We start from the raw sequence: 13,747 nt of genomic DNA, 5'->3' as shown, positions 1-13,747 counted from the left end.
TTTCTGCAACTTCCTATGGGGGGAAATTTTTCTAATTATAGACATTTTGAACGTATGGAAAAGATAGACAAAGGTCAAAACTCCTATAATCTGAAGACGGACCCAAAGATCGCCACTTTTAACATTTCTGTGTATTTATTTCTCTAAGCATAGTTTTGTGTTCTGGGGGTGTTTCGGGTGGGGGAGGTTAAGCACAGTGAGATGGCTACAGTTTAATGTCCTTTTCTTCACTTAGCTTTATGACAATGCCTAACTGAGCATGAGGCTTTTCCATGTGATGATGTCTTCTGACCATGATTTAATGACCACTTAACCTTCTCTCTTAGTCCCTCACTAGGCGAGTCATGTCCAGAGAGGTGACAGAGCAAGGTGGTCAGGAATGTGGCTGAAGCCAGATTTCAGGGTTCCAATCAGTCCTGCCCCCTCCCACGTACCCCGAGCAAGCTACTCCTTTTGCCTTGGCTGTGTCGTGGAGGAAAGGTGTGAACAGTGCACTGCCTCCTAGGCTGGTCCGGGAGTGTGACACGTACACTTGAAACCTCAGCACCGTGCCCACCATGTGCCAGGCATCCGTTCTGGATGGCACCACCTTACTGCCCAGCAGGGACCCTTGGGGGGCCCTTCACCCGCCCTCCCCAAAAGGCTCAAGAGCACAGGCCCGTCTCAGTGCCCCAGCATGCTGTCCCCTGGAGCCAGTTCCCACAGGCAACTGTAGCGACCTTCTGAGGCACATCACGCCTGTACCCCTGCTGTGGCCAATGCCCCAGCTGCTGACAAAGGACTCCCCACCTTCGTCCCCCCGGTGACACATGCATGTGGCAGCAAATGTTACTGAACCCTCTGTGCCACCCATTGGGAAAGTAACCTTAGAACGATCAAAACTCGGACAGAAGTCAAAGGGGTTACCAACAATCAGCCAAGTGTCCACCCGGCTTCCGGAACTTTTACTAATTCACTGTGACAAATGATACTGTTGGAAGTCACAAAATGCCAACCCACTATGGACAGGGACTGTCACCTAAGTTAAGGGACAGTAGAGAAGTGCGGGTTTATATGGAGGGTCTTACAGTATGAGATGTTGTTGCTTAAATTGTAAAATTGGCTCCAACAAGAAGTATCTGAATAAGCATAAAAGTACAAGGAACAAAGATTATAAAAGACACCCAAATGTGCCCCCAACACCTCACTTTGCTGGGACACAAACACCTTACCTTTTCTCTGGTTACAGCTGGTCTTGGAGGCCCAGCTCAGTCGCAGGCTCTGATAATTCGTGTCTTCATCACAAACCAGAGTTCTAGTCAAACAAAAATCTATAACTGTCATTTAAAAAAAGGAGTGTAAACACCATGCCAAAAAGAAGGACCTGTGAAATCATCACAATGCACAGTGCTAAAACTAAACCAACACAGAAGCCTCTGGAAATGCACTGCCCAGGCAGGGAGCTATGGTCACTCTGTCTTCTAAGGACTGGGCACGAAAGACAGAAGCCTGGAGGCGCCCTGTGCCATCAGCTGAGCCCGCCATCCCTGGGGCACAAAGGCCGTGCAAAGGTGCGGGGTCTGGGGCCCCGCTGCTCAGGCTGTGCCTCAGGGGCCTCACCTGCGAGCCCAGGTGACAGAGGCCCCTGCAACGCCTCTTGGATAGACCCTCCCATCCTGCCACAGAAGGCGGGCTGTCTCTGCGGCCCCCCACATTCCGAGCCTGAGGAGCGGCGGTGTCCTCTTCTCCTTCTGAATATACACCAGGACCACCCTGCCTCCTTCCGGGCTCCCAGCCTCTCAGGCTCTCAACCTCACTCTGCCATCCTTTTCGGGGATTCCGTATCCCCAACAGCAACGCCGACAGCACCCAGCCTCTCAGGTCCCGAACTCCTCTGCTCCAGCCAGCTTGTCTTCCTTCCCAGGGCCACACCTGACGCCGTCGTGACCCCTCCCCATCTGAAGGTCAAGCCTTTCTCTCCAGAACCAGAACCAGCTCTCCTCTCACGGTCTGGTAACCCTACAGACGGCACCGCAGTTTGTCCATCTCAGGACGGGCTGACTGCCCCTTACGCCTCTGCCACATGACCTCACTTCCCTGCGGACCCAACCACAGGCCATGGTCCATCCCGCCTGGCATATATCTTGAACTCCCTGCCCCTTCTTCTGTTTACTTGTCTGGTTCAACCCCGGCCCTGGTCGATTACAATTCTCCACCCACATTGCGCAGCTCCAGTGGCCAGAGAGGGAAAAACGAAAGGCCAGCAGCTATCTGCCCCTTCAATTCCTGGTCACTAGCCTCCAGTGGCCCTCGTCTGGCCACTCTCCCCCTCTGCAGGTACCTATGTTATGACTTCTCCTCAAAGCCCTAATGCTTGCTCCCACCTGTCACCTGGCCACCAGACCTCCAGCTCACCGACAAAGCAGCGGCCATGAGAAGGTCGCGAGCTCCCTCAGCCTCATGTCACAGGCCCTTCTGTCCCCATACATTGGGGTTTCCTGGGGCCGGGGCAGGCCGCCGCCACATGCTCCATGGAGGCCAGCGCTCCATCACATCCTGTCTCCCCTGCACAGCCGGCACCTCTCCCATCACCAGGAAACGTGATCTCCTGGCCACACTCCCCCTCAGCAGCTGCCTCGCCTCTCTGCTCCCTTTCCAGCCAATGCCCCAGAGTGTTGTCTGGCCTCACTGTCTCTACTCCTCTTCCCCCATTCCTTCATGAGCCCATTCCAAGCAGAATTGGCCTCCACTGCAACTGCTCGTAAAGGTCACTGACGACGTCCATGCTGCTAAACCGCACGGCCGATTTTCAGTCTTTGTCAAACTTGACCTACCACCAGCAGGACAGGCCTGTTTGCCCAACGTCCTCAGAGCGCTTTCTAATTTGGCTCCTGGGACTCTGCCCACTGCCCTCTGCAGCCCTCGTGTCTGCCGCGAGGCACCACTGCCTCCCCCCACCCCCGCCCTGGGCACACCCTGCTCCTCTGCCCTGGTCTCCAGGCTCACACAGCCGTACCAGGCTCTTCGTCGACCCGCCCCCACCCTCCCAGTCTCCAGCACCTGCGGCTCCATGGTTGAGGCCTCGGGGCACCCACCCGAGGGCCAACCCCAGGTTTCTCACCACCTCCATGAGCCCTGCAGACTCCTCCTTTCCAGTCTCCAGAAACCGGCCATGTCTTACTCCCCCTGCATCGAATGTGACTGTGCTGTCCTGTTCCCCATCGGTTCTCGATCAGATTTCTGGCGCTCCCCTCCTCCCCCATCTGTCGCCCTTGTAGCTCCTCTGCCTCCCTAGGCTAGGTCCCCGCGTGACTGTGCTGGAGGTGCAGCAGGCGACGCCATTCCGAGCCTCGGAGCTCTGGAACCGTCCTCCATCTCACACAGCAAAGGCCAAAGTCTTGTCTTTTTTTCGGCTTCTTCGGCAGAACGCCCCCCCCCCCAATTCCCACTCCTAGGACTCCGGACCCCACACCCCACTTCCTCTGATACACACTGTGACTCACTGCGTATTTTTATTTACCTCATTTACTGTCTGTCTCTCAAATACCCACCGAGTATGTTGAGAACAAAGCCTTCTGCTGACGGCTACTGCCCCAGCACCTAGAACCCTTCCCGGCCAAGACAGGCCCTGCCCCTTCCAGCCCCCCGCCCACGCCCCTACCCGTCCACGCGGGCCTTGCCACCACCCAACACTCCCTGCGCCTGAACTGCTCTGTGCACAGCTCGCTGCTCCTTCAGTTCGAGTCCTGTTCTAGTATCACTTCCTCAGAGACGTGTTCCCACAATTCCCGGGGCAAATAAGCTGTAAATACTACCACTTATGTCGGTCATCCGGAAAACAAGACAAGTGTCTTACCGTATTTGACATCTGGAACTGTCACGGAACTCTCTGCAATGTTGGTGGACAGAATAATCTATCAAACACCAAAAAAATATCTGATTATACATTGGAAATCATGAGGCAAAGTCAAAACAAACAAAACCTCAAAAATTATTTAAAAGCTCCTAAATGTAAATGCTGGGCTCACATTATGAAATTATCCATTTTCCTGTTTTATACTCATCACAAGTGAGCAAAGTGGGGGAGGTGACAGGAGGACAAGTCCATGCAGTGTGGGCTCAACAGCCAAACCTGCTGTGACCCCAAATGTGCCCCACACCAATGTGGGTCTCGGGCCAGTTACCCACCTCATTTCTCTTATGTACAAAATGCAGATACTTGTAATATCAACGCTAAGAGGGCCACTGGGAGGTCGTGTGGACCACTAAGTGTGAAATGCTTGGTGCTGCGCCTGGCATAAATCAGTATCACCAGTAGTGCCCGAGTGCCTCCACTGGGCACCTACCCTGGTCAGGCACTGCAGGACTGCTGCAATTTAAGGATGGATATACGTGTATTATTGTAATCAGCCTTCCTTGCAGCTCTGCGAAGTACATGTTATGGATTCAACTTTCAAACAACAGAATTGTCGTAGGAAGTAATCTGCTGAGTCACACAAACATAGGTGACAGAGACGCAATTCATGTGTCTAACTCCACAAGTATGCGCTTACCCCCTATGCCTCGCTGTACTGTCACCTCCTCTTTCCTGGTGGGATCTTCCAGGGGACCTGATCACAGGTAACCAGGCACATGCAACACAGCAGGTGCTCAAAAAAGGCAGGCAAAAAACGGGGCACCAACAGCCATCTCTGACCGCAGACGTGGCAGCCTTAGGGGGTACTGGAGGTACCCATGGGCCAAAAGCACCACCAGGCTGACGTCTCAGGAAGGGCCGCAGCAGGGACAGTCCTGGGATGAAGCCAGGTCTCCCGCTCTCCCCTCACCGCCCCGGAGCTGGAGCACTTGCCCCAGAATGAAGCGACCATGGTCATGTGAAGCTCTCAAGAAGGGCTGTGAGCTCAACGCTCACACACAACCTAAAGTTCAAAAACTTCTCCTGAGCCAGGACTAGAAGTGAGGCTTCCACCTAAGCGGACGAGCGGGGCCAGGCGCACCTGAGCAGTCACACACTTTAAGGAATTCCGAAGGACCTAAGACCCTCAGCCGACTGATTTACAGACTCTAAGCCCCATCGGGAGTTATGGCAGGTGGCTGACAGGAGCTGCAGAGCACCTGGCCCGGGGGTGGGACGGGCTCCTACCTTCCGGTACCCCGGCACTGGGCTGAGGAAGATGTTGTTCTGCTCCTCCAGGGTCACGCTGGAGTGGAGCGGGTAGACCTGCAGCCTAGGACACGGGACGGAGTCAGACATCCACGAGAGCTCACAAAAGCTAACTGCTCACTGACACAATCCAACTGATTCAACGCAGAAACAATACAACGGCTTCTATGCAAAAATGTAGAGGTATCATTCAAACACACCTTTTGTGAACCAGGTTTGTGAGAAGTTCGTGCATACAGTTTATTTCTCCCAGACCTAGAGAACAAAAAAGGTGGGGGGAAAGAAAAAGATTTGTATTTACTGCTAAAAACCAACCTTTAAATTAAGATGACATCTTTTTCAGAGAAGGCTCCACCAATTCATTTTATTTGAATGTTTTCTCTTCTTCGTCTAAGTTTATCAGAAGTACAAGTGAAAATGTACAATAACAGACTACTAGTAACTCAAAAAGATGAAAACACTATATTCTTCTAGTGTTTTCCTTTCCACAACAGTGACTGCCTGTGAATGAGTAATTTTACATTTCACATTTCTTCCCCCCCCCCCACTGATTTTCCAAATTTCCTGTAATGCGCATGCACAATTTTACGACCAAAAAATATTATTAAGAAACTCTTGGTCACAGAGAGATGCTATGCTCATTAGGTTGTAACAGTGTTTATTGATACAGGAAGTTTGCATGTGCTTTTGCCTCATCCCGAATTACCAATATTTGAACCTGTTACAGGTTGAACTGTGGCCACCAAAAGACGTTAAAGTCCTAAACCAGTCAGGACCCTTCCTTTGCACACAGCGTCACTGCAAATGTAATTAGTTACGATGAGTCCTACTGGAGTAGACGAGCCCTCAATACAACAGGATTCCCATAAACACCTAACAGAAAGCCAACAAAACAAGCTGCACAATATCGTTCAAAAATAGCTGAGCCAGGCGATGGCCAGCAGTGGAAAAGTGCTCCCCACACGTCAGGTGTCCTTAGCTGGCGTGGCCGAGGCTCCGCTCGGCCCCTGTGTCCTCAACACAGCATCGCGCACAAAGTTGCTGACAAGTATTTCCCGGGGCAAATGACCCCACTGTCAGCTAAGGGTGCTTCCTGGAATCAACACTACTCCACAGCAACCGAAGGGAAACATGACGGAAGCTGTAAGCGCCCGAACGGACCTGTCAGAGACGCTTCTGTCCTGCGACCTCCGAGTCCGCCAGTCTCAGCACAGATGCGCACGTGCTCTACAGATCCCTTCACCACAAAAGGCTGAATTACTGCCACAAGGTTTAACCAGTAAGACGATCAAAGTATAGTTTTGAAAAAGAACAATGTAACATAAATTCATCTCTTCAGGTTTTTTAAGAGCCTATTTTCTCAAATACTGACCAACAAACTCAAGGATTACCCTAATGATTCTCATGGTATTACAATAACAATACTATGATTTAATGATATTTCATCTTATTAAATAAGCCTTACATTTTTTTAAAGAAATAGAACAAAAAACATCAGATTTGTTTGGAACCACAAAAGACCCCGAATAGCCAAAGCAATCTTAAGAAAAAAGAACAATACTGGAGGTATCACACTCCCTGACTTTAGCTTGTACTACAGGGCTACAATAATCAAAGCAGCATGGTATTGGCAGAAAAACAGATACATAGACCAATGAAATAGAATTGAGAACCCAGAAATAAAACTACATAAATATGGACAGATACTTTTTGACAAAGAAGCAGAAAACATACAATAGAGAGAAGACGGCCTCTTCAATAAATGGTGCTGGCAGATTTGGACAGCCACGTGCAAAAGAATGAAACTGGACTTTTATCTGTCACCATGTACCAAAATTAATTCAAAATTGATCAAAGACTTAAGCATAAGACCTGACACAATAAACTGCATAGAAGAAAACATAGGTACTAAACTTATGGACCTTGGGTTCAAAGAGCATTTCATGAATTTGACTCCAAAGGCAAGGGAAGTAAAAGCTAAAATAAATGAATGGGACTATGTGAAACTTAAAAGCTTCTGCACAGCAAAAGAAACCATCGACAAAATAAAGAGGCAACAGACTGAATGGTAGAAGATTTTTGCAGACAGTGCCTCCTATAAGGGGCTAATATCCAAAATATATAAGAACTCATACAACTCAACAACAACAAAAAAACAAACAACCCAATTGAAAAATGGGCAGAGGACCTGAAGAGACATTTCTCCAAAGAGGACATAAAATGGCAAATAAACATGAAAAAATGCTCAACATCACTAATCATCAGATAAATGCAAATAAAAACCACAATGAGATATCACCTCACCCCAGTAAGAATGGCTATCATCAACAAGACAAATAGTAACAAGTGTGGGAGAGGCTGTGGAGAAAAAGGAACCCTCATACGCTGTTGGTGGGAATGCAGACTGGTGCAGCCGCTATGGAAGGCAGTGTGGGGGTTCCTCAAAAAATTACGAATAGAATTACTGTATAACCCAGCAATCTCTCTCCCATCTACCCATATAAAGACACGTGTGCTCCAATGTTCATTGCAGCTTTATTTACAGTGGCCAAGACCTGGAAACAACCAAAATGTCCTTGGATAGATGAATGGATAAAGAAGTTGTGGTATATATACACAATGAAATACTATTCGACGTTAAGGAAAGATGATACAGGAACATTTGTGACAACATGGATGGATCTTGAGAGTATGATGCTAAGCGAAGTAAGTCAGACAGAAAAAGCAGAGAACCCTATGATTTCACTGATATGTGGTGTATAAAACCAAAACCAACAAAAGAACAAGACAAACAAGTGAGAAACAAAAACTCATAGACAGAGACAATAGTTTAATGGTTACCAGAGGGTAAGGGGCGAGGGGGGTGGGAAATGAGGGTAAGGGGGATCAAATATATGGTGATGGAAGGAGAACTGACTCTGGGTGGTGAACACACAATGGGATTTATAGATGATGTAATACAGAATTCTATACCTGAAATCTATGTAACTTTAATAACAATTGTCACCCCAATAAACTTTAATTAAAAAAAATAAGCCTTAAATATAGATCGATGACAATTACCTCATATTTATAACCACATACATATAACAAAGAAAATTTAACAAAGTATTCTACTGAAAATTTTGAACGGGGTAAGAGTACCTTCAAAAAATTAAGCTTTTCATTAGCAATCTTTGTAGCAATACAAAGGTTACATATAGTAAGACGTCAAACTGAAAATCACATTTGTTCACATTCTAGGGGGTGTAAAAAGAGACCCATATGGTGAATACCACTTTTCCTGGTATGTGTCAGACATACCCTTAGCCTCTGCCCAGATGGGAGGGGCATTACAATTCCAGGTCACGGAAGGATGGCACTCACCTGGCAGAAACACCAACACACTGCTCCGCTCCGACACAAACGGGGCACCCGACCAGGTCTTGATCCTATGAAAATGCGAGGTGCACAAATATTAACCAAGACTACGACAGCCACGGCTTTTCCAGAACCCTAATACTGCAGTTTCTGAGCTTGAAAGGCTCTTACAGATCAGGCAGCAGATGTTCTTTCTCTCACATGAAAATGCAAACTCCTAAGGATAAGCCACTCCCCAAGGCCCCACGATGACTCCCGGGACCCCAAGCCTCTTGACTCCCATTATTTTCTCCTATAAAAACTTACTATCTGTAAAATTTTTCATTGAAATTTAGTTGTTGTAATACAGAACCTTAAAATACAAAACATTAACAATAACCACAAGCAAACTGTAAACTCTACAGAGTCCAAACTCTTATTAGAAAGCACTCTCACAGGACAAGATTTCAAATCATCCACTCGCCCTGACTCCTGTCAATATATTTACTTTGTGTGGAATGAGAACCTTCACTCCTCTGCAGACCCGGGAACCCCTTCTATGCCAAAACATGGTTCTTTGAAAAGACCAACAGAGTTGACAAATTTTGAACTAGTTTGACCAAAAGAAGAGAGAAGACTCAAATTACTAGAATCAGAAATGAAACAGAGGACATTAATACTGACGTTACAGAAATAAATTATATGAAACAAATGAGACAGCTTACGTAAAATGGACATTTTCCTAAAAAGGTACAAACTACTGAAACTGACCCAAGAAAAAGCAGACAATCTGAATAGACCTATAACAAATGGAGAGACTGAATTGGCCATTTTAAAACTACCCATAAAGAAAAGCCCAGATCCCAACGGCTCATAACTAAATTCTACCAAACATGCCAAGAATACCAATTCTTCACAAACTCTTCGGAAAAACAGAACATTTCCTAACCATTCTATGTGGCCAGTACCACCGTGATACCAAAACCAGACAAAGTCTTCACAAGAAAACTACAGACCAATATCTCTTATAAAAATGAATGTAAAAATCCTCAACAAAATACTAGCAAACCAAATCCAGCAACACAGAAAGTGAATTGTCCACCATGACCAAGTGGGATTTATACCAGGTTTGCAAAATCGATTTAACATCTGAAAACCAACTAATGTAATGCACCACATCAACAGAAAAAAAAAATCACATGATTATCTCAACAGACACAGAAAAAGATGTAACAAATTCTAACACTCTTTCATAATAAAGGACTCAACAAATTAAGAACAGAAGTGAACTTCCTCAAACTGGTAAAGCTCATCTGGAAAAAGCCCGCAGCGAACATTACACTTACTCGTGGAACTAGATCAGGAACAAGACAAGGGTGTCCACTCGAGCCACTTCCAGTCAACAGGGTTCCAGGGCAATCAAGCAAGAAAAAGAAATAAAAGGCATCCAGATTGGAAAGGAAGAACTAAAACTCTCTCTATCTCTAGATGACATGATCCTGTAAATAGGAAATCCTACTAGAACTAACAAATGAGCTCAACAAGGTTGCAAGATACAAGATCAATATATAAAAATCAACTGTTATTTCTATATACCTGCCATGAACAATCTGAAAATGAAATTGATAAATTCATTCACAATAGCATCAAAAAGAATAAAACACAGGAATAAATTTAACAAGATAACTGCAAGACTTATACACTGAAAATTATTGCACTGTTGAAATAAACTACGGAAAATCATCCCATTGATGGACTAGAAGACAATGTTGTGAAGATGGCAATACTCCCCCAAATGATCTACACATTCAACACAATCCCTTTCAGAATCCTAGCTGGCTTCTTTGCAGAAATTGACAGGCTGGTTCTAAACTTCACGTGGCACTGGAAGGGACTCAGAACAGCCACAACAATCCCAAAGAAGAATCGAGTCAGGAAGACTCACACTTCCGATTTCAAAATTACTTCAAGGCAAGGGAATCAAGACAGTGTGGACTGCTACAGGACACAAAGACCCATGGAACAGAACTGAGAGCCCAGAAATAAACCCACACATATCCAGTCGACTGCTTTCTGACGAGGCTGCCAGCCCTGGCCAGTGGGGAAGAACAGTGCTGGGGGAAGTAGCCAGCATGATGCCGAAACAGGAAGCTGGACCTTTACCTCACATACACACAAAGTAACTCAAAATGGACCCAAGACCTAAATGAAAGAGCCAAAACTGTAACACACTTAGAAAACAACACAGGGATAAACCTTCATGGCCCTGATTTGGCAATGGATCCTTAAAAGCATGAGCAACAAAACAAAATAGACAAATTGAAATTCATCAAAATTAAAAACTTCTGTGCTTCAAAGAATACCATCAAGAAAATAGAACAACAACCCACAGAATGGGAGAAAATATTTGCAAATCATATATCTGATAAGAGGTTTGTGTCTAAATGAAAATGATAACACGATGACCCAAAATCTATGGGATGCAGCAAAAGCAGTCCTAAGAGGGAAATTCATAGCATTGCAGGCCAACCTAAAGAAACAAGAAAAATCACTAATCAACAGTTTATCTTCACACTTAAGGGACCTGGAAAAAGAATAGCAAAATAAGCCCAAAGTTAGTACAAGGAATAAGATAATAAAGATCAAAGCGGAAATAAATGAAATAGAAACCAGAAAAACAATACAGAAGATCAATGAACCCAAGAGTTGGTTTTTAGAGAAAATAAACAAAATCAACAAACCGTTAGCCAGATTCATCAAGAAAAAGAGAGAGGACCCAAATTAATAAAATCAGAAATGAAAGAGAAGTGAAAACAGATACCACAAAAATACAAAAAAAAATTTAAGAAATTACAATGAGCAACTATATGCCAGCAAATTTGACAATCTGGAAGAAATGGACAATTTTCTAGAAGCATACAACCTTCCAAGGCTAACTCAAGAAGAAACAGAAAACCTGAATAGACTGATTACCACCAGGGAAATTGAATCAGTAATCAACAATCTCCCAACAAACAAAAGCCCTGGACCTGATGGCTTTTACAAAACATTCAAAAAGAATTATCACCTATTCTCCTCAAGCTCTTCCAAAAAATCCAGGAGGAGGGAAGGCTCCCAAACACTTTTTACAAGGCCACTATCATCCTGATCCTAAAATCAGACAAAGACACTACAAAAAAAGAAAACTACAGGCCGGTATCTCTAATGAACATAGATGCAAAAATTCTCAACAAAATATTAGCGAACAGAATTCAGCAATACATTAAAAAGATCATACACCATGATCAACTGGGATTCATCCCTGATATGCAAGGGTGGTTCAACATCCACAAATCAATTGTGATACACCACATTAACAAAATAAAAAATAAAAACCATATGATCATATCAATAAATGCAGAAAAAGCATTTGACAAAATCCAGCAGCAATTTATGATAAAAACCCTTAAGAAAGTGGGAATAGAGGGATTATATCTCAACATAATAAAGGCCATAGATGATAAACCCACAGCTAACATCATACTCAATGGGGAAAAGCTAAAACCACTCCCCTTCAGATCAGGAACAAGGCAAGGTTGCCCACTTTCTCCACTTCTATTCAACATAGTGCTGGAAGTTCTAGCCACAGCAGTCAGACAAGAAAAAGAAATAAAAGGCATCCAAATTGGTAAGGAGGAAGTAAAATTGTCATTATATGCAGATGATATGATACTATATATAGAGAACCCTAAAGACTCCACCAAGAAACTATTAGAACTGATAGATGAATTTAGTAAAGTAGCAGGATACAAAATTAATATTCAGAAATCAGTTACATTTGTGTATACCAATGATAAAATATCAGAAAGAGAAATTAAGAAAACAATCCCATTTACAATTGCTTCAAAGACTATAAAATATCTGGGAATAAATTTAACCAAAGAAGTAAAAGATCTGTACTCGAAAATTATAAGACACTGAAGAAAGAAATGAAAGAAGATACAAATAGATGGAAACACATACCACATTCATGGATAGGAACAATTAATATAGTTAAAATGTCCATACTGTCTAAGGCAATACACATATTCAATGCAATTCCTATCAAGCTCCTAAGGACGTTTTTCAAAGAAATAGAACATATAATCCTAAAATTTATGTGGAACCATAAAAGACCCCAATAGCCTCGGCCATCTTGAGAAATAAGAACAAAGTGGGAGGTATCACGATACCTGACATCAAATTATACTGCAAGACCATAGAAATCAAAACAGCATGGTACTGGCATAAAAATAGACACATAGATCAATGGAACAGAACAGAGAGTCCAGAAATAAATCCATGCCTACATGGTCATTTAATCTACGACAATGGAAGCAACGATTTATGGTGGGGTAAAGACAGTCTATTCAATAAATGTTGCTGGGAAACCTGGACAGATACATGCAAAAAGATGAAGCTGGACCACCTCCTTACACCATATACAAAAATAAATTCAAAATGGCTTAAAGACTTAAATGTAAGATCTGAAACCATAAAATTCCTAGGTGAAAATATAGGAAAAAACTTCACAGACATTACTCAGACTAAGATTTTTACTGATATATCCCCTCGCACAAGGGAAGTAAGAGAAAAAATAAACATGTGGGATTACATCAAACTAAAAAGTTTTTTCACAGCAAAGAAAACCATCAATAAAACAAAAAGGGATCCTACTGAATGGGAAAAGATATTTGCCAATGATATATCCGATAAGGGGTTAATATCACAAATCTATAAAAAAACTCAACTCAACTCCAAAAAAACAAACCCAATTAAAAAATGGGCAGAGGACATGAAGAGACACTTTTCTAAAAAGGACATACAGATGGCAAACAGACATATGAAGAAATGCTCAACCTCACTAACCATCAGAGAAATGCAAATAAAAACCACACTGAGATACCACCTTACCCCAGTCAAAATGGCTATCATCAATAAATCAACAAACAACAAGTGCTGGCGTGGATGTGGAGAAAAGGGAACGCTAGTGCACTGTTGGTGGGACTGCAGATTAGTGCAGCCACTATGGAAAACAGTATGAAGGTATCTCAAAAATCTGAAATGGAACTACCTTATGATCCAGCAATTCCACTCCTAGGTATCTATCTGGAAAAATCCAAAACTCCAATTCAAAAATCTTTATTCACTGCTATGTTTACTGCAGCACTATACACAATAGCCAAGACATGTAAACGACCGAAATGCCCATCGGTAGACGATTAGATTAAGAAACTGTGGTACATT

The 13,747-nt window shown here is 44.1% G+C and overlaps 1 protein-coding gene across 1 annotated transcript in view; it reads right to left on the bottom strand.

Annotated features, from left to right (window-relative positions):
- Window positions 1-13,747, bottom strand: part of TDRD9 (tudor domain containing 9) — a 66,680-nt gene that overhangs the window by 37,442 nt on the left and 15,491 nt on the right. The window contains exons 5-9 of the mRNA XM_081048494.1: window positions 8,510-8,574; window positions 5,344-5,398; window positions 5,123-5,207; window positions 3,836-3,893; window positions 1,212-1,316 (exon numbers count right to left, since the gene is read on the bottom strand). Coding sequence (XP_080904620.1) covers window positions 1,212-1,316; window positions 3,836-3,893; window positions 5,123-5,207; window positions 5,344-5,398; window positions 8,510-8,574 — 368 coding nt within the window. The remainder of the gene's footprint in view (window positions 1-1,211; window positions 1,317-3,835; window positions 3,894-5,122; window positions 5,208-5,343; window positions 5,399-8,509; window positions 8,575-13,747) is intronic.

This window comes from Rhinolophus hipposideros (assembly GCF_964194185.1).
Source record: "Rhinolophus hipposideros genome assembly, chromosome: 5".
In the NCBI taxonomy this organism is placed as follows: Eukaryota; Metazoa; Chordata; class Mammalia; order Chiroptera; family Rhinolophidae; genus Rhinolophus; species Rhinolophus hipposideros.
The sequence above is the reverse complement of the archived record's forward strand: the minus strand, read 5'-3'. Positions and strand labels throughout refer to the sequence as shown.